The sequence below is a fragment of the Portunus trituberculatus genome, chromosome 46 (assembly GCF_017591435.1).
Source record: "Portunus trituberculatus isolate SZX2019 chromosome 46, ASM1759143v1, whole genome shotgun sequence".
NCBI classification, from domain to species: domain Eukaryota; kingdom Metazoa; phylum Arthropoda; class Malacostraca; order Decapoda; family Portunidae; genus Portunus; species Portunus trituberculatus.
The window spans coordinates 14,860,704-14,882,780 of NC_059300.1; the positions used below are offsets into that span (position 1 = coordinate 14,860,704).

The 22,077-nt window shown below is 41.2% G+C and overlaps 1 protein-coding gene across 1 annotated transcript in view; it reads right to left on the reverse strand.

Moving 5' to 3' along the window:
* The window catches only part of LOC123520114 (nesprin-1-like), a 346,042-nt gene that overhangs the window by 198,692 nt on the left and 125,273 nt on the right, over window positions 1–22,077 (reverse strand). The window contains 5 exon segments of the mRNA XM_045282036.1: window positions 12,012–12,163; window positions 16,885–19,440; window positions 19,625–20,419; window positions 20,599–20,772; window positions 21,119–21,922. Of these exon segments, the coding sequence (XP_045137971.1) occupies window positions 12,012–12,163; window positions 16,885–19,440; window positions 19,625–20,419; window positions 20,599–20,772; window positions 21,119–21,922 (4,481 nt within the window).

The following is a 22,077-nucleotide window of genomic DNA, read 5'->3' on the forward strand; positions in this document are numbered from 1 at the left end:
CGTAATGGGGAAGAATGGCTGGGTGACCAGCAGGCGAACGAGGTGAATTACACACACACACACACACACACACACACACACACACACACTCACAATCGAGAAGGCCGGGTTCGAGTTCCAGGACGGCGAAGCAAATGGGCAATCCCCTTAATGTGTGGCCCCTGTTCACCTAGCAGTAAATAGGTACGGGATGTAACTCAAGGGGTTGTCGCCTCGCTTTCCCGGTGTGTGGAGTGTGTTGTGGTCCCAGTCCTACCCGAACATCGGTCTATGAGCTCTGAGCTCGCTCCGTAATAGAGAAGACTGGCTGGGTGACCAGCAGACGACGGAAGTGAATTACACACACACACACACACACACACACACACACACACACACACACACACACGGAAAAAATCACTACCATACATAAATAAATGCCTTAGTCATCTTGAAAAATAAGCTAAAGAAAAGTTAAATGAAATTGAGAGAGAGAGAGAGAGAGAGAGAGAGAGAGAGAGAGAGAGAGAGAGAATTACACTGAACTCATGGGTCATATTGGTATATTGAGCGTGTGGTAGTCGTGACAGAGGCAGCGAACACTGAACACGCTAGACGCAAATATTATTACTCTTATTTTCATTGCTGCATCGCGTCACCCAAGGAGGAAAGAAGCCAATACCAGCCATGAAAAATGCACCGTACAGGAAAACAGAAGCCGCACAGGACGGAGGATGACCTTGCGGAAGCAAACAAGGTATCATTACATTACAGAATGAGGAAGCCAACAAGCTAAGTGAATACACCAATGAGTAAACCACATCACTTTCGTCTGAACCATGCAACACAGATAGGTGAGACGCAGTGCTAGAGGAACACGTGAATGTGACTAACACACACACACACACACACCGCGTAGTGTAGTGGTTAGCACGCTCGACTCACAATCGAGAGGGCCGGGTTCGAGTCCCGGGAAGCGGCGAGGCAAATGGGCAAGCCTCTTAATGTGTGGCCCCTGTTCAACTAGCACTAAATAGGTACGGGATGCAACTCGAAGGGTTGTGCCCTCGCTTTCCCGGTGTGTGTTGTGTGTGATGTGGTCTCAGTCCTACCTGAAGATCGGTCTATGAGCTCTGAGCTTGCTCCGTAATGGAGAAGACTGGCTGGGTGACCAGCATGCGACCGAGGAGGAGGAGGTAAATTGCACACACACACACACACACACACACACGTGTGTTACTATCACCATCAATTCAGTTTACGTCACTCATACTAAGAACGTCATTTTTATTAGAATTCATCAGCCAGTGTTATGACTGCTTTGAGAAAATAAGACATAAGAACTTACGATTGAAAACACTGAGAAATTAGGAATGAAAACATAACAAAGACTGAGAACGCAGGAGCTAAAAACTGAGTACACAAGAACGCACGTAAACATGCGAATTGAGTCCAAACAAATCACACCACAAGGTCCAGGAAATGATGGCAGGGACTTACACACCAAAAAGTGAAGCCATAACAGTGATAAACTATCAGCAGTATCAGCGTAATGTGATTTTACCTAGTGAAGGAGCACAGCCGCTAAAGAGAAAGTAAACAAATGTAAAAAGAAAAAAAAAAAAACACACACACACACCCAGCAAAACATCGGAACGCCAAGCTGAGTAGCGAGTCAAGGCCATGAGTAGTCAAATGTTGAGTGTTCATTGGGTGAAACGGCAACTTGAGCTAGCCAACAGGGAGAGGCAGACACAGGGGTCCTCTCTCTCTCTCTCTCTCTCTCTCTCTGTGTGTGTGTGTGTGTGTGTGTGTGTGTGTGTCATTCAGCATTCCGAACACTTGTCGTCTCTCGTGTGAAATGAGCCATTAACATGCGTCGTCAGGCAGCCAAATAACACTCGGCAGCTCTTCGACTACTACAGCCTTGGCGTCAATCCTACAAATACTTGGCACCACAAAGAGAACATAAACAGGAGTCACGAGTCCGAGCTAGTCAAGGACAAATAAGCGAAAAAAGAAAACAAGGTTGGCCAGCAAATTTAGCAGAATGAAGCGAACATTCACCACAAAAAAAGAAAGGAAGTAAGAAAAAAGTAGAAGAGCTGCAAGGCAAATGCTTATTATTTTTGGAGACGCCCCGTGCATGGACCGTCTGACCTCCACGGCTGGCGGCAGGACCTGCGCAGCTTATACGCGCCTCAAGGGGCGGAGACGAGCATTTACGGGCGGCAGGGCAATGAAAAAGGCAATACTTCGGGTTTGAAGGAACGAAATGAGGTTGCAACTGACCTCTGCTTCTTACTACGAGTACAGTTGTCTCTTTAAGGTAGTACATAATTGAATTCCCAAACTGACACTTAAGTTGTCATGTTTGTATTAAGACTAGATGAACTATCCTTAAATTTGAAGAAAGACATAATGATTGTCAATTTTTGGAAAATTATATTTTTAGCCTCCTTTTCGCCATAAAGTAATGGATGAGCTTAAAATTAAATGACAACTATAACGGAAAAATTACACTTTAGTCAGTTTATCATTGTAACATTCAACTTTTTTTTCACTAGATCCAAGACAATTTCAAGTGTCATCACTTGGAAGACTAAAACTAAGATGACTTCTGGGAAAGAGTTTGAAATTACCAAGACTAGTTATCTACACCTTTATAAACCCACAACTCTAGCGCCCCGCCGCCCTCACTCCTGCGGCCTGCCATGGGGGTCAGCTGAGCCATGCACTCACTTTGGGGAATCAGTCGGTCAAGCTTAGTTTTTCTCTAGAGCTTCGTTTCCTGTTTCTTTATTATTGTCCTGCGTGTGGCTTGTCTCTTGTTCACTCTACCAGCTTCTCAGCTCGCCAGTTCTCACACAACCTTCAGCCGTGCAGCTCAAAGGAACACTGTAGCCACTCGGACTCTTATATTCTCTATGGTATGAGGGTCTTTAGGAGTGCAGCCGACGGCCAGCGGACACCAATCACAGCGTGGCGTGGTCAGCCTTTTAGTGGAACGGCAAAAGTCTGGCCACGATCACAGCCTTGTCGCAGGTTAACTGGTTCTCGCTGTCTGCTGCTGCTGCTATGGATTAGGGAGATGAGAGAATTCTGGGACGCGATGAATGGTGGGTGAGATGATAGCAGGTCATGCCTTCTGGGTCACGGTACAGCACTGGGCGAGGGTCAGCCTGGGACTTGCGTTGACCTCTCGCTGGATCAGAAGAGCCAGACCCAACTGAAGTCCTGTGTATCAGTCTCTTCAGGCGACCCTCAGCAGCCCAGGCTAACTTCCCTTGAAGGTTAACGGCGAGGGCGATACGGTAGTATTCTTCTTTGTTTGCGTTTACCACTCAAATGTGCTTGGCGGTGACGCTGAGTGAGAACAGGCGAAGTAGCAGAAGATGAAGGTGGAGGAGCAGGAGGCGCCATGCAGCGGCGTGGAAGCGGAGGTGGTGGTGTCGGGGTGGGTGTCGGTGCTAAACTGAGCTGCCCACCATCACCTTCAGCCTCACCGACACCCAAATTAACGGCCGTATCTGCAGCTTCACCTGGCACGAGCAACTTGCTGCCGCCTTAACCCAACCTTCAAGCCACCCCTTCCGCCGTCACACTCCATCACAGGCCGTGGCACCACTTATACTAACTAAAGAAAAAAACTATTTTGTGCACATTACTGGATACCAGGACTCACAGAAAAAGAGACGCCTCATAGGATACCAAACAAACGTGCAAACAAAACAGAGAAATGTATAAACGGATATCTTAATGAAAAATAAACGTCAAGAAAGGAATAAGCTAACCAATACAATGACGTACGAAAGTCAACTTGGGTGTGAGCGTCAACAGCGCACAACCTACCCTGCACCACACACACACACACACACCGCGTAGTGTAGTGGTTAGCACGCTCGACTCACAATCGAGAGGGCCGGGTTCGAGTCCCGGCGAATGAGCAAGCCTCAATGTGTAGCCCCTGTTCACCTAGCAGTAAATAGGTACGGGATGTAACTCGAGGGGTTGTGGCCTCACTTTCCTGGTGTGTGTAGTGTGTTGTGGTCTAAGTCCTACCCGAAGATCGGTCTATGAGCTCTGAGCTCGCTCCGTAATAGGGAAGACTGCCTGGGTGACCAGCAGGCGACCGTGGTGGTGGTGGTGGTGAATTACACACACTCAGGGTATAGTCACAGAGCATCTCCCAGTCACCTCATTCTACAAAACTTCCTGAACGCCACAAACCCGCATTGAAATGTTTCCTTCAACCTCGCCAGGAATGTTCAAGAAAAGAGAAAAAGAGGAATAAGAAGGATTTCCTGGCAATATTGCACCACTTCTTCCACAACCCGTTTACTTTACTCAAATTTCTGTCCATGTTTTGTTTTTTCTCCTCTCATTGCATTTTCTTTTCCTGCTTTCTCCTTGTCCTCCTTCTGTTACTGGCACGTCCACTTCCCCAACAGTGACATGCAAGCTTCAACAACTCTCTTTATTCTCCCTCCTTGCTTCCTCCTCTTTACCACCACCAAAACAAAACCGTCATTACCACAAACACACCACCGGTCCACCCACGCACCCCTTCCTCCACCGCCGCGCGCCACCACTTCATACTGCTCTCTCTCTCTCTCTCTCTCTCTCTTTTAGTCCCACCACCAGCCTCCTACGCACCCGGACATTCTCCTACACCTATTTCTACCTGTCTCTTATGCCACCCACAATACACTAGCGGTCACAAACATAATGTGTTAGTTAGTATGTCTTTCGTGTGTTTCTATTTGTTACTGCGTCTTTTCTGTTTCGGGCTTGTGGTGCACCTCTCTCTCTCTCTCTCTGTCTCTCTTTCTCATATGTTGGCAGCTGCACCATGCCACTACACGTCACTGCCAAACGTAGTCACCCCGACAGACTTCCTTCCTCCTTTGCACATTCCCGATGCTTCCGTGCCCGCAATCCCAATAAACACCTCGTCTATACCAGCAGAAGAAGGAGGAGGAGGAAGAGAAGTTTTATGGAGATTTGACTGAGGTAAGCTTGTCTTTTTAATATATTTTTCTGACATGTTTTTCTTTTATTATCTATTCATCTGCTTGTTTACTTAAGTTCCTCTCACCATCCTGCACTACAAAAGTCAAAAGTTTGATGCAAGATTTGTTTTTACCTCATCCATTCAGAAAAATTGTAAAATGCTGTAGCTTTTTTTCTTTATTCTAGAGTTTGTTTTCATAGTAAAGTTACATACATGTGCGTACTCTCTCTCTCTCTCTCTCTCTCTCTCTCTCTCATCGCGTAGTGTAGTGGTTAGCACGCTCGACTCACAATCGAGAGGGCTAGAGCTCGAATCCTGGGAAGCGGCGAGGCAAATGGGCAGGCCTCTGAAAGTGTACCCCCTGTTCACCTAGCTGTCCTAGCACTAAATAGGTACGGGATGTAACTCGTGGGATTGTGACCTCGTTTTTCCCGGTGTGTGGAGTGTGTTGTGGTCTCAGTCCTACCCGAAGATCGGTCTATGAGCTCTGAATCGCTCCATAATGGAGAAGATTGGCTGGGTGATCAGCAGACGACCGAGGTGAATTACACGCACACACTGACGAAGACACTCATACAGAGCGGAGGATTTGTCACATATAAAAAGCGTGTGAACGAAAAAAAGTAAACAAATAAATAAAAACAGCTGAAGGTTACACAAGGACCCGGGAAAAGATAAGACTATAGTGGCGCAACTCTCTCTCTCTCTCTCTCTCTCTCTCTCTCTCTCTCTCTATATATATATATATATATATATATATATATATATATATATATATATATATATATATATATATATATATATATATATATTCTTTTACTAATAAGTTCTTGAATGTTTTTTTTCTCCATATCCACTTCTTAACATAAGGACAAAATGAAGACAGAAGTGATGTGTCATATCCCATTCTCACGTCACCTGCTAGAAAGCTTTGAAGACAGCTGTTCCTTGCCTTAATTCATATTAGGACATACAAGTGTACGTACATATGGCTACACTTTATTCATCTATGGAGGACAGGAAATAATAAATACTAGACTTATTTTTCTCATCGATTTTTTGTATTATATATCCTTGGAGATAGTTGTGTGACCTAAAATAGATTAAATCAACTTCATTTCCGTTCTATTTTTTTATGTAACTCTGCAAATCATTTTTTCAGTGCTCTGAATGAGAAAAAAAGGATGACTGAAAACATCGAATGGGTTAAAGCGAGAGTGAATGGCGGTAATGACAATAGACCGACTCAAGTGGATGGCGAATTTAATTTCCTTTTCTATCTTTCCTTTTCTGTCTCTCTACAGATATTTTTTTCCAATGCTCTGAATGTGAAAAAAGGACAGCCACAGCAGTGAACGGGTTAAAGCGGAAGGGAGTGGAGGTAATGAGATGGACGGCGAAATTATCTCCTTTTCTGTTTCAAGCCATATTTTTTACCAGTGCTCTGAATGCGAGCAAAAGATGGTCATAGTTATGTAAGGGGAAGAGTTAACGAAGGAAAGAGGTAGTAATGGCAGTGAACAGACTGAGGTGGGCGGCGTGGGCAGCCGGCATTGCCTCCCTCACGACTATCGACCACCGCCACCCACGACATGGCACCGAGCGACTCTAAGTTGCCTGCAATTAAGGGGCAGTCTCAGAGCTTCGGTGTCTGATGTGGAGTGGTTTTAAAGGGTTCTAGAATGAGTGAAAAGAATTTTTAAGGATAATGTAATGTTTTTTGTGAAAGTTCTAAAATGATTCCTCATCAGAAATGGAACAACACGAAGGAAAACCAAATTATCTAAGTGACTTTTAAATATATTCGTGATAAAAGAACAGAGAACGAAAGCTCATAGGGTTTCCAAGGATGATGACACAGCTTTAGTGATAAATTAACAAGTATTCTACATCAGGAATGGAAAAAAACACGAATAGAAATCTAAGCAATCAACTCTGTGACTCAAAAACCCGAACTATGGACTCTGATATTCTAACGTATCTAGATTATCCGAATAATGGGAAGTGATAAATCTACGTGGACAGATTTCGGTTGGTATTTCTGACTTCGTACTGAAGAAAAGGAGGTAGTCATTGACGTACACAAATTCTAAGGAGTTCATTCTCCTTATGTATCTGTTTACATTTCTATTAACAGCTTCTGTTTCCCTACCACTTACTTGGGACGCGTAGGAGTGTTGTGAATGCAGTGTTGAAACCACTATAATTATGCTATCTGCCTGCCTGCCAGTGTGTGTGTGTGTGTGTGTGTTGGACCACCATGTTTCAATCTTGTGTCTTGGCTTTGGTTGTTAGCGACCCTCCACATCATGCAACCACGCAACACCCCAGACAAGATTAAAAATACAATAATAATTCAGTAATAATCGTTCCTCGCGTCCTTCATCCCCTTCCAGATTTTTTTTCTTTCAAGGCCACTTCCTCATCCAAATCCCCGCTTCCTCCCTCCCTCCCTAGCTCTTTCAGTTCGAACAATAATAAGTGAGAGAGGAAGAGGCAAAAGACAAAAACAATAGCCGCCTTCCTTCTCCGCCCAGCCGCCCCGCCCCGAGTATTGGCCCTGTGCCCAGGTGACCCAGCACCTCTTGAGACCTGCACCCGTGATGTCACCTCCACATCGGCGCAGCCACACCCACCACCACACCTACCGTCACCCAACACCCCTCCCCGCAGCATCACATGCACCGTACTCATCACCATAATCACATTTTTAGCCTCAGTGACATCAATTACTCATGAAAACTTGTCACCAAAGAAACTTAAACGGTATCATCTTAAAAAAAAAGAATAAATACTAATATAATACGTAATTCATGAATAGCGAATTAAAGGGGTTTAGTGCAGTGCTGGAATACTTCAGGCACCGTTTTCGTGCGCGCGCGCGCGCGTGCGTGCGTGCGTGTGTGTGTGTGTGTGTGTGTGTGTGAGTGTTAAGTATGCGAACCCGTGTAGTAATGCATGTCAACAAGAATGCACTGATACGTGTGAGTGCCTCTTAATCACTGAAGGTCACTGAAAACACCCTGCCTTGTAGCCACGCCACAAGCCAAGCCAAACAAGCCTCCCTTGATACACAATGCTGCGTTGCCTCAGCCCCTTCCCCGGCAAACATTCCAGAATACACGCATACAGTCCTGATAAGCAGCCATATTTAGGTATAGGAAGGTAGGTTTTAACGAGAGACGCCAATAAGCTACACGTGGCCGCGTTGTGTTCTGATGGTGCAGCTCTCATGATGTATGCAGGCTACTTGTCGCCAGCACAATCGCGGGAGCACACGTAAGTAGCAAATGCAACTAGCTTTATATATTAGTTTTTTTTTTTTTTTTTTTTTTTTTGAGAGAGATCACTAGCAGTTCATTAACATCTGAGAATAGCATTTTAGTAAAGATCTTTATCTTCGTAGTGTGTACTCATTGTCCCCCTCTCTCCCCACATCCCTTCCCGTCTGAGTGACGGTCTAGGGTTGCCACCTGTCCCTTAAAATACGGAACCGTTCAGTATTGAAACGTGAAATGCTGCGTTCCGTATTGAACCAATACGGAACGCCATTTGTTCCGTATTTGAAATAAATTAATAAGTCATCGTGACCAAATATTGAAACAAATACATAACCAGTTCACAAAAATATATGAGTTTGTTAGGGGTTTGTCGTGCACACGCCCGTGCGTTACGTGAACAGTACACGTAATATCTCGCTCCGCCTCCACGGTCCGGGTCCACCGTCCATCATGCACGGGCACGGCTGTGACTGTCAGTCTAGAAATGACAGGGGCGGAGAATGCTGCAGCTGTGCTGTGCCATGCCTATGTCTCATCCTTGTTAGGTACCTGGTACTGAACATTGCTACGTCTGCAGGATCTGTACACTTGGAAAATGTATAAGTAATGGCTATATTTATGATCCGTTCATATTCCAGGTAGCTACTGTTTTCTCCAAATGAGTTTTTTTTTTTTCTTTAATGAAGGGAAATATATTTTTCAGTGTCTCATTCTTTATAATTTATACAGACACATGTAGTTTCAAAAATATATTACTGATAACTTGACTGATGAACGTATTTTGCAATATATCCTCACATTTAGTCAAGATATCCCTGAATTCCTCCTAACACAGGGTACTTATGGAAGAGCTTATCTTCAAGCCTTGTCAATATGATTTACTTTCTACCCGCCATCACTGTTCCAACCTCAGCTAATGCGTTCCGTATTTTTAGGAGGTGGAGGTGGCAACCCTACCCGTCTCTCTCTCTCTCGACGTGCATGAGACACGAGGGAGCTACGCGACCCTTATTATACTCTCAGTTCTCCTGTGCACCCGCACACACACCGCGTAGTGTAGTAGTTAGTACGCTTGACTCACAATAGAGAGGGCCGGGTTCGAGTCCCGGGAACGGCGAGACAAATGCGCAAGCCCTTCAATACCAAGACGTGTTTTCATATTTGTTCTGCTTACTATTTGGTGATTTGAAACAGCTTCAGAAATTTATGTGGGGATTAGAATAGTGAAGACTGGCCATTAATCTTCCGACCTCCATAGACCCTTCCTAATATAAATAAAATCATCTTATCATACCCAAAACTCAAGGTAAAATACGCATCCCAGTACTGAAAGGGTTAATGTGTGGTCCCTGTTCACCTAGCTGTAAATAGGTACGGGATGTAACTCAAGGGGTTGTGGCTTCGCTTTCCCGGTGTGTGGAGTGTGTTGTGGTCTCACTCCTACCCGAAGATCGGTCTATGAGCTCTGAGCTCGCTCCGCAATGGGGAAGACTGGTTGGGTGACCAGCAGACGACTGAGGTGAATTACACAATGGTCACCAAAACACCAACCATGGAAAATCCTTGACTCCAACCAACTCTGCCTTTCTCCTTCCCTCTGAACGGCAGCTCTCTAAGACCAGCTATATCCAAAATGTTGAGGAAAACATGTCTTCCTTGTCAGCTTATAATGCGTGATGAGATGCTACAGCTAACTCCTTAAATGTGCCGGAAAGACTCGTGAGCGAGACAAGGTATCATTAAATAAAAAGGTATGCTGCTAATGCACACAGTGCGATGCACACCCACCGCCGGGCATGCTTCAAACAATGTGGTAAAAGTACGTTATACCACAAGGCAAATTCTAAATACCATAATAGCAGCCGTGGTCATGAAAATCTCTCCTCAATGACAGGCTGCCTAACCATACACATGCAAGCATGCCTCGTCCTGCTGCTCCTGGTATGCTGTCCACTACCACGCGAGCTGAAGGCATCCATAAACTTACGGTGTGATTCAATCTATCCTACATTCAAAAACCTAGTTATGACATTGTGATTTTCTGGAAAGTGAAGCTTGTTTGGCAAAAGACTAAGCTATTGAGCAAAACATTTCACTTACAGTGCTGGAGGGAGATATAAAAAAACAAAACAAATTGCTTTGATCTTAATTTGTCATTTGATCATATTGTTATCATCTCTTATCTAATGAAAATCTGAAGAAACATATTATATCGAGAAAGAAAGTTCTTATGGAAATCTGACTCGAAAGATTAGCCCTTTTCCCATTTCCTATTCAATTCTTTCCTATTGTAACTTTCATGATTACGTATGTACAACTTGCATGGTATAAATTCCTCCCTCCCACACCAAAAAAAAAAAAAAAAGAAAGTTGATTCTCTGAATATGAATGATTGCATTTATTAACCCCCTTATCAACCAACACAGACACAAATCTATGGACATCACCCATAAAGTTTACATAAGGTTTCTAATAAATATGTTGGTGCTGTGTGTGACAAAGACTCGCTAAGCCTGTGTGTATCCTGAAACAGAATCACCACGTCCACTCCCCCTCATCCCCACACCACTTACATGTCTGATATCTGGCACACCTGGCACACTACTTTACTCTTAGTGTGATTCACAAGAGAGCCAGATGCAATGCACACAGCCACTACCACTCCATCAAGATAAGACATCTTTCTGCCCTACTTTAACTTCCATGGAAACTAGTCAGTATATCCCTCATTGTCAATTAGTACATACATTCAAATTACAGCCTGTTTACATTATGCTCTTGGTTTATACGTTTTAGTTATTCTTCAAAATTTGAATTACATATACCTTATATATGTTCCTAGTATTTTCATGCAATTCTACAATATGGTGCAGTATAATTAGGAACTACCATAAAGTATATATTTTTCTGCTTTTCCTTCTCCATCATCACCATCACCACTATTAAGATCATACTCTAACACCCTAACATAACCTCCAAAAGATGTACCATACATCAATTTTTTTAATATTTTTTTCTTTTCTATCACCATCCCATCATCAATACCACAAAAACAGCTATTACAACAACAACAATATTGAAAGCAAGAGTTACAGATAGCAAATTTACTAGAATTGCATTGTGTGTCCTCTCATGTATATTACTATGGATTCTCAATTAATATTACAACACAAAAATAAATCCATACTTTTGTTTACACATGTATGTATATGAGTACAGAGATTTACAGATGCTTTTCCTTCTCTATGGATTCTCAATTAATATTACGACTCAAAAATAAATCCATACTTTTGTTTACACATGTATGTATATGAGTACAGAGATTTACAGATGCTTTCCCTTCTCTTCAGTTTCAAAAACTTGCCTAAATTCAAAGAAAATCAATTCCCTGTGAAAAACACAAGTTTTTGGCACCATATTCAGTCAAAACACACACACACTATGAATAATCATTTCCAGGGAACATACTAAATTTATGAAACGAAAGATTGTATCCCTGAAAAGCAGTTTTGTATGAGTAAACATACAAAACAAAAATATCTGCCCTCATGTAGACATTGAAAAATGAATACAAAACTAACTAAGAGAGTACCAAATATGAGAGTAATATTTCTTCTGTATGAGGAAACATTTAAAAAAGAAAGCAGGAGTAGTGATAAAGAAATGCATGAAACCTACAGGAAGGCCAATGAAATCCCACCTTTAAACAAAGATCCAATACAAAAGTGGGTACTCACTCGGGATGGCGACGAAGGAGTCTTTCAAGCTTCTCCTTGGCAGTGGTGTAGGCGACGGCACTGACAGTGTGCAAGTACTGGAGCACCACTTCAGCCTGCCCTTGTAGGCTCTCAATCTCCTCCTCAAAGTCTTCAGCCTCCTCTTCCAGAGACTAATTGTAAAGAAATTAACATTAGTATTAATAGAATGAAGAAAGTAAAGGGAGACTAAAATAAATTCAAAATACTAAAAAAACCCTACATTTAACATAAACTGTATTGCTCTTTACATTTTACTAATATCACTCTAATCACAATTTCATTTCTCTATCTTGGCCTATTTCTCCAATCTCTCCTCAGGATCCCCCAAAGTGGAGGTGGCTCTGGCATTTTGCCTCTGTCAGTTGGGAGGACCTGATGATGTATTATGCTGATTTTCCCTAGAATGATTACTGTTTCCGTGTCAGAGACCCATCTCTGTGTGTTGAACACATAACAGAGGTGATACTGTCTGGCATGGAGGCGTACATTCCTCATTCTGTTTCTCAACCTAAACCTTCTAAACCGTAGTTTAACACAGCCTGTTCTCGTGCTATACATGATAGAGAGGCTGCCCACAAAAGGTACTTCAACCTTTCATCTCCTGCATCTCATGTACTTTATATTTCTGCCTGGATTCATACCAAGTCTCTTCTTCAACTTCAACATCTTCAACACTCATTCATAAATAGAAAAATGTCAAAACCTTCAAACTCTAACTCTCCTCATGACTTCTGGCATCTGGTCAAATACATCTCTAATAACTTTACTTCATCTTTTCTTCCTTTATTTCATCCTGATGGCACCACTGCCACCTCATCTGTCTCTAAAGCTTAACTCTTCTCTCAAACCTTTGCTAACAACTCCACTTTGGATGATTCTGAGCTTGTCCCTCCTCCTCCTCCTCTCTCTGACTATTTCATGCCTTCAATCAAAGTTCTTCGTAATGATGCTTTCCATGCCCTCGCTGGCCTAAACCCTCGGAAATCTTATGGACCTGATGGGGTCCATCCTAAACTGTACTGGTTTCCATCAATGTCGCTCTACTGGTCATCTTCTGGCATTCCTTACTGAGTTTTGGTCATCCTCTTTTAGAGATTTCGGTGAAACTTTTGCTATCATGTTAGACATATCAAGAGCTTTTGATAGAGTCCAGCACAAAGCTTTGATTTTAAGACTGCAACCCTACAGTTTCTATCCTTCTCTGTGCAACTTTATCTCAAGTTTCCTTTCTGACCATTCTATTGCAAACGAGGTAGACAGCCACTGTTCTTCTTCTAAATCTATTAAAAGTGGTGTTCCTCAGGGTTCTGTCCTGTCACCCACTCTCTATTATTCATTAGTGATCTTAACCAAACTGCCTGCCCTATCCACTCCTATACTGATGATACCACCCTATATCTTTCCACATCCTTTCAGAGATGACCAACCCTTCAGGAACTCAACAGATCACACAGGGACACCACAGAATGCCTGACTTCTGATCTTTCTAAGGTTTCTGATTGGGGCAGAGAAAACTTAGTAGTGTTCAATGCCTCAAAAATTCAATTCCTCTATCTGTCAACTTGACACAACCTTCCAGACAACTATCCCTTCTTCTTCAATGACACTCAACTGTCTCTCTCTTCTACAATTAATTTCCTCAGTCTGTCCTTTACTCATAATCTTAACCCTTAAATGGAAACACCCAATTTCACTCATACTAATTGTGTCATGACTCCATTTGGACTCACTGTAAAAATATTGAAAAAAAAAAAAAAAAATTACAGTGATCATCTTTATTGAGTTACGCTTGATCAGATTTGAAAAAGAAAACATCTTGTCAGATGATGAAAGTAAAAACATACAAATTTATCTTCATATTTAATTTTCATGATTTATTTTTAAAAATATATTAAAAAAATAGTAACCTTGTCATATAGTGTATCAATAAGAATTCTTTGGAAGTAAAAGTGAGAAAATTTAATATTATTTAGCTAAAATGGTTGCTCTTTCTAAGAAATAGTGTATAATTTTTAATTTGCTTACCAATGGTGGTGCTCTGACTGAATGAAAATGAGCAATTTTTGTTTCTCATTTTGATAAACAAACAGAACATACACATCAACAACATGGTTTATCATGATAACTTTTGCTTGAACATATTATTAAAACCATTATTTCAAAAATTACTTATAAACTGTACGGTATCCATTCCAATTCTGGTGCTTTGAACAAAAGAAAGGTGATTCCTGAAAATGTGATTTTCTATAAATAACCAAGTCAGTTGTGACTGGTTTATGGGCTTCAGTGAATGATATTGCACCAGTGAGATCTACAGCTTCCTCAGCCAACAGCTGCTGTGTTCTCTCATCAGACAATCCACAGGGATGCGACATGTCAAATTTAACTATGAAAGGAACCAGAAGAAAAATACTAAAAACTATTACACACATGTATAGAATAAGAGAATAACTGTAGCAGGACTCTTATCAAATTCCAGTGAACATATTTAGAATGAGTTACAGCTACTACAGTCCTGTATATCACATATACATGCCTATAAACAATGTTTACTCCCTACATATGCTCATGAGTTAATATTTCATAAGTGGACTTTGTGGGTCCACCTGGCATCACAGCCTTTGCCTAGGAAGGAAAGAGCATTGCCAGCGAGGAAACCGTCTGTCCTCCTCTAGATCTGATGACCAACAGACACTCAACTCAGACCCATAGACCTTGGAGCCAGGTGTGCATGAAAAATGGCACGCTTTTTCAAAAACCACTAACTCGTGACTGCTGCTGGAGTCATGTTCCTGTTTAAGGGTATGCTGGAAACTGCACATCTCACCTCTTGCTAAAACAACTTCTATGATGTTAGACATTCTGAGACGTCTCCACCAGTTTTTATATGGAGTACTCTTCGCATGTTTAGGGGTGTTCCACTCACACAATTTTATTAGATAAGGTGGAATCAAAAGCTTTTTGTCTCGTCGACTCTCCTCCTCTGAGTGACTGTCTTCAGTCTCTTTCTCATTGCCAAAAATGTTGCATCTCTCTCTTTTATTGTTATTTTCATGCTAACTGCTCTACTAATCTTGCTAACTGCATGTCTCCCCTCCTCCTGTGGCTTCACTGCACAAGGATTTCTTCTTCCTCTCATCTCTATTCTGTCCAACTCTAATATAAGAGTTAACCAGTACTCTCAATCATTCATACCTTTCTCTGGTAAACTCTGGAACTCCCTGCCTGCTTCTGTGTTTCCATCTTCCTACGACTTGAATTCTTTTAACCCCTTCAGTACTGGGACGCATCTTTTACCACGAGTTTTGGGTATGATTAGATGACTTTACTTACAATAGGAAGGGTCTATGGAGACCAGAAGGTTAATGGCCACTCCTCACTATTCTAATTCCCGCACACTAGTTTCTGAAGCTGTATAAAGTCATCAACCAATAAGCAGAATGAATATGAAAACACGTCCTAGGACTGAAGGGGTTAAGAGACATTAGTCCCTGTCTTTTGGCTAATTCTTTACTAATCTTTAAGGAAACTTGCATTCAAGTAGGAGTTTTTTTTAATGTTTTGTTGCCCTTGGCTAGTTTTCTTCTTCTATCAATAAAAAAAAAAATTTCTGAAAACTTTTGTACGTGTATTGTTGCCATATACTAAAAATTGACAGTTGCTTGATTTACATAACTGCAAACTTTGTGCATAAAATCTTACAGTCTATCTCTGTTATATATCTTCCATCAAATTTTGCAGGCTTATTATTGACTTTAGCTATAGCTACTATTTATATTCCACACATCATTTTCTTTTGTCATGTGAGTTTCAAGTTATAGTGAGATAAGGACAGCCAAGGCCAGCAGCCAGTGCCATTCCACCACACCTGGTGAGTAAAGGCTGCAGCACAATAGTGGTTGGCACTATACCCAACATCCTGGCCCAGGGACTTTGTAGCTAGGCCAAAGTAGCACAATTATGTCCTTTGTCACAGCCAGGATAGATAAACTTAGGAGCACTATTCTTAGGGTCAATCCAATATACTCATGTAATTCTGAACAAACTACTGTCTTTGCAGTAGTGCTTCATAAAGCAATACTAAAAGAAGCAACTTCCCATACCGTTCCTGTGCACTCATCTATTAGAAAGAATGTTACAGCTGAATCTCTGATTTGCTAAGAAACATAATAATAGATATCATGCTTGAGAAAGGACTTTAGTAGCTACAGTAAGTCCTCTTTATGAGGTACTTCGTTATCCGGTAAATTCACAGTTACGGTGTTTGGTAATTACTACCCTCGATTCTATTTACGGTAAGAAAATTCACAGATACGGTATCCGCTCATATTTTGTTTACACCGTACCATAGTGCCACCAAGCCGCATGGCCACCACAACAGTCTCTTCCCACGTTTCCCACTGAACAATAGTGAAATCCTTATGGTGTGTTTTTTGTGGATATTATGAGTAAGGGCTGAAATCCCTACTGTCCCTCGGAAGGGACATCATCTGATAGAGTATGTGGCGAGTGAAAGGTAAATAAAAACATTTTCTGTTTATTTCTTTTGCGTAGTACTTTACATTTCTTTATACGATTATTTTCATGTAATTTCATATCTGTAGGGGTAACTTTCGGCATGCTGGAACACATCCCCTATTATTACGTGTTATAATGGGTTCGGTAAACAGTAATTTTGATTTGTAGTAAGGTTTTCAGGAACACATATGTACTGTATAATGAGGACTTACTGTATATCTGTTTTATCTAATTAGTAATTGTCCTACATGTGGCTGATCAATACATCCAGTGAAAATGCTCCTTAAATTATTATATATCTTTTAATATAACAATGTATGATTTAGATCCATACCTGGATTGTGTCCTTGACAGCATCCATGTCCTGGTTGTCTGTGATGGTAGTGTCCAAATCCTTGTTGAGACGCTGCTCCAGGTTGTCCAGACCCACCTCCAGGCTCCTCACAGCTACATCATAGTCTTGCCACTGGCTGATGAGGGATGCCAGTGCTTCACGGCGACTCTCCATGTTGCTCATTGCATACTTCCACTCTTTTGTTATTTCCAGGAGTTGATTGCCTATAGTCACTTGACTAGTCTTATTTGCATGCTGCAGCAGCTCATTAGCCTTTTCAGTAAAGTCAGAAATAATGTGGCTCTGGTCATAGAGGCGCATCCGCTCTTCGTCCATTCTTTGCAAGTTCACTCTTAATGCTGCCACATTAATGGCACTATCACTTGTAAGAGTGTTGATACTGGCATCTTCTATGAGGCTTCTGGCCTGCTCAAAAATCTTGCTATAATCCAATGCAAGTTGAACATTTTTCTCAAGCTGTGATTTGTGGTCCCTGGCTGACTTAGTAACATGATCAAGATCTTTAGTCAGCTGTGAAAGTTCATGGGTAAGTCTGTCTTGATCTTCGTTTGTCAGGGATGGAACAATGCGCTCAGCAATGTTACCAAGCTGTTCAAGAGACTCACCTATCAAACCTTCACTTGAGAAGAAAGCTAGATGGTCTTCAAGATCTGCCTGCACATTATCAAAATCAACACAATCAATGTCAACAATTCGTTTGTGAGCCTTGCTGATCCAATCATTAATTTTGGACACAAAATCTTCATAGTCAAGTCGAAGCATCTTTTCATCTTGAAGATACTTCAGTCTAGAGTCTAACTCTAGTGGGAAAGTAGACAGAATCATTTTTGCTTCTGACAGTCTTTCCTGCAAGAAATATGGCAGACCAGTTTCAGACTTTGCTTTTCCGTGGATGGTGCGTATCTTCTTTAACTGTTCCTCAATGTCATTTGCAAGTTCTTCATGAGTTTCAATCTCTTCATTGGCACTCTCCACTTCCAGTGTAAGAAGTGGCCGAGTCTTCAGCTCAGACTCTTGCTCCAACAGCCATTCCATGGTTGTGTTTAGTTCGATGTGGATGCGTTTGTGACTCTCAGCTGATACTTCATGTTCTGAGTGCCGCTTTTCTACTTCACGACGAAGAGCGCTGAGGTTATTTTTAATAAGTTGCAGCTGTTCCATGATGGCATTGTGATCCTCAACAGTTCCTTCTTCACTGATTATTGAGCCTTTATCTTGTGCAGATGTCAACTGAGCTTCACATTCCTGTATCTTAGTTATTACAAGACCATATTTACGAAGCTTGTCATTAACTGTTTTTTCAGTTTGTTCGATGTCCTTCACAACAGTTTTGTATCGATTAGTGAATCCAATGATCTCTGTGAAGAGAGACATGTATTGCTGCCTCACCAGGATCTGCTGACGGACCCTCATAATGTGTTTTTCTACAACCTGACTGAGATCTTGCTGCTGCTTCATAATGTCACGCATTTCCCCAATGCTAACATCTGTTCCAGAGGGAACCCCATCAAGGTTCTTCCTGAAATCATTCAATTTGCTCAGTATTTCCTGATATGAGGTTAGAAGCTTCTGAGCTTCATCTACAGTGCGACCCACAGGTTTATTGAGAGCTTTAATTTCCTTCTGGATGGAGGAGAAATACTGAGTTGTTTGAACAATGCGTTCTTTGTTGCGTCGGAGAAGTGTAATAGTATTGCGAACCTGTTCTGTTTTGTCACTGATGGAATTGTTAACCCTTGCAGTTTTGTCTTGAACATCAGCCACAATTTCTCCCAAGCTAAACTTATCTGTCTCTGTTATATAAGGTAACAGGTCTTCACACAAGTTGGCAATGCTGGTCACTCGTTTGTTTGCAGATTCACGTTCATCTTCCATAGTCTCTAGCTTTTTCAGTTGCTCAGCCAGAACCTCAGCAGTGTTGAGGCTCTTAGTATCAGTTTGCAAAGCAACCTCAGCCTGATGAAGCCATTTCTGTGCAATGTCAACTTCTTTCTCAAAGTCACGTCTTGCTTCTAAAAGATTAGAGAGGCGATTTAGTGTTCCAGACATTGTTTGACGGACATTATTCATCTTGTCATCTATTTCTGTCAAAATGTCGTGCAAATCCTCTTTTTCTTCATCTGTGCAATCCTTAAACAGTGCACTTCCTTGTCTTTTAACACCAGCAACACTTGTTTCTGCATATTGCTTTAATTCTGTATCTAATCGTCTGTATTTTTCAACAATACGTTCTGCATTTTCTGACTTAAGAGGCAGGAGTTCTGGGCAAACCACTTCATCAGATTTGCCACTGATCCATGCCCGCACCTGATCTAAGGACTGTTCAAAGCTTCGTCGTTCTTCATATGACACAATCATGTCATTCTTAATTTCCATTACAGAAGAGTAAATGTTTCTTTGTTCCTCTGTTATCTTACTCAATATGTTCTCAAGTTTGAGGATTTCAGAATCTTCAATGTCACCCTTCAAGTTCTCAACTGCTTTCTCAAGTTGTGTGATCAAAATTCTCTTTGATGAGACCTCTTTGGAAAGATCCTGTGGAACAAGTATTTGTTTATAGTTAGTATAAATAAATTATTATAGCATATATTGCATTCATATTATTTTCTAGTGTGTAAACACTATCAAAGCTAAAAATAATAAATGAAAAGAATCTTATGACAAAGTAGTACATCCCTAAAACCTAAAAACATCAGCAAAACACTTAGCTAACACTTACATTGATCTCCAATAACTTGGCTTCTGTTGCCTTGCTGGTGTACCCTAGGAGAGGAAGATTCCTGGTATATTCTAGCTTTTCTCTTAGCCATGTCTGCAAGTTGAGGATGTCATTCTTGGAATCTTCATAACCTTTTCTTGTCATTTCAATAACTTGCATCTTCTTCCCAACACGCTTCTGTAAGTCTGTGTATTTCTTCTCAACTGATCTCAGTTGTTCTTCCACTTGCTGAACATCCAAACTGGAAAGCTCAACCATAATTTCTCCAGCTTTTACTTTGAGCTCCTCCAGCATTGAGTGAGCATCTTCAAACTGACTCCATAACTTCTGTACTTCAGTGGACTTCTTACCAGAATCAAAGTTTTCACTCTTATCACATTTTTCCAGTTGCTTGATAATTGTGTCAAACCAACAATAGACCTGCTGAAGTTTACTTCTGTACTCTTCAATCTGTTGAATGACAACAGTACGTGAATCAATTAGGTTAGTTACTTCCTCTTCCAGTTGGTTCATTTGTTCACGAATATCCGATTCTGCAATGTCAGGAGCCAAGTTCATCTGCTTTATTTCCAGCTCATCCAAATTAGTTTGCTTCTCCATGATTTTAGTGCGGAGGTCATTCATCTGAGATATTTCATGTGATGAAGCTTCAGACCGTAACTTGGCAGGGCGGCTCTTAAAATCCTGCACAATGATGTGGTATTCTTCAATCCACTTCTTGATGGCATCATTTTGGCGGCCAAGCTCCTCTAACTCGTTCACTGAACTGCTAATTGTTGATACTCTGGCTTGGACCTGAAAAATTTAAAAGTCAATATTATATATCAATATAATATGCATGCTATTTACATCAATTTAACTTTCTCATTCTAAAATTCTCCACAAATTTCCAAACAGTTGATACAGTGGACAATTATATTCAAACTGCTTTTACATTCACATTTTGCAAATGGTTCAGAATAAGGAATGCTGACCTGTTCAATGAGATCTTCCAGCTTGGATCTAACAGCAAGTTCATTCTCAGGGATGGACTGGGAAATGACATCCTGGGGGGAGCTGGGTCGGGAGATGGAGGCAGTGGCTGCTTCACATGCCTGCACTGCAAAGGCCAGCCGGGACTTCTCTCCCAACAACTTACTGTGCCAGGACTGTAACAGGAATTGTTGTTGTTAGAATAGTTTATTACATTTGGATAAGATAATTCTATACCATTCATCTACTAAAGCAGAGCTACATAAATCAGTAAAATTCATGCCTCAAACCTAACATTAATATAATTTATGAAATGTGGCATTTTATTTAAATTGCAAGTATAACATAAAAAAAATACTATATATGTATGCTGAAGAATATTTCATAGCACTTCTTCAAAAAAAAAATCTTAATAGGCTTTATTGCAGCAGGGAAGTGAAATGTTCTCAATTCTGCTTTACCCAGACAAAGAGACAGGCTAGCAAAGATATGAGGTTGAAATCTAGTAAACAAAGATTTTACCCTTGTACATTCCAGGTGGTACTTGGCCTCCTCCATTGTTTGGATGGTGGTGTCATTTTCTTCTGCAATAATAGGTTCCCATTCCTCCAAATTTTTCTCAATTGACTCAAGCGTAGCTTCATACTCCTCAAATTTAGCCAAGGATTCATTGAGGCGTTTCTGTATGTGAGTAGCTGTGCTCAGCAATGAGTCATAGCTTTCTTGAATATTGTGAAGCTGGTGCTCAATCTTATCTTGAATGGCTGGCACTGTTCCAATGTAACGATCAATCTGTTTTCTGCCCTTGTTTTTCACTTCTTCCAGAGTTTGCTGATATTCAACTATTTCATCCACTTGCTCATTGTGGCTCTCAATCTGTTCTTCTGTCTGTTCCCTATTGCAAATGTACAGGGCATTTTCTGCCATAAGTTGGAAGCTGATTTGAAGAAGCCACTTCTCTGTGTCCTGTAAGGCAAACTGATACTCACTGAAGTCAGAAATCTCTTCCTCTAGCTTAGTTATAATCTCATTACACCGACTATTGAGGCGACTCCACTTAGCCTCTGCCTCTTCCATCCGTGTTAAGATATCATTATCAGAAGCTTTTTCTGAAAAATCTTCTGCTTCATCAATAAGAGCTTGAACCTCTTCTTCCTTCTCCTGGATCTGGAGAGAAAGGTGCTTGTAGCGCTCCACAAAAGTCTTCATTTCAGCCACCTCACCACGAGAGTCTGGTGTCTCCACAAGCATCTCTTCCACTTCCACTAGCCAAGCATCTAATCTGCTCTGGGATTCATTGAACTCTTCCCATCGATTTACAGCACTCTGCAAAGAAATTTTATATGATATTCATATATATATATATATATATATATATATATATATATATATATATATATATATATATATATATATATATATATTCAACAAAAAACTATTAGACCATAATTATGATACATAATGTTTCTTGAATCAAATTA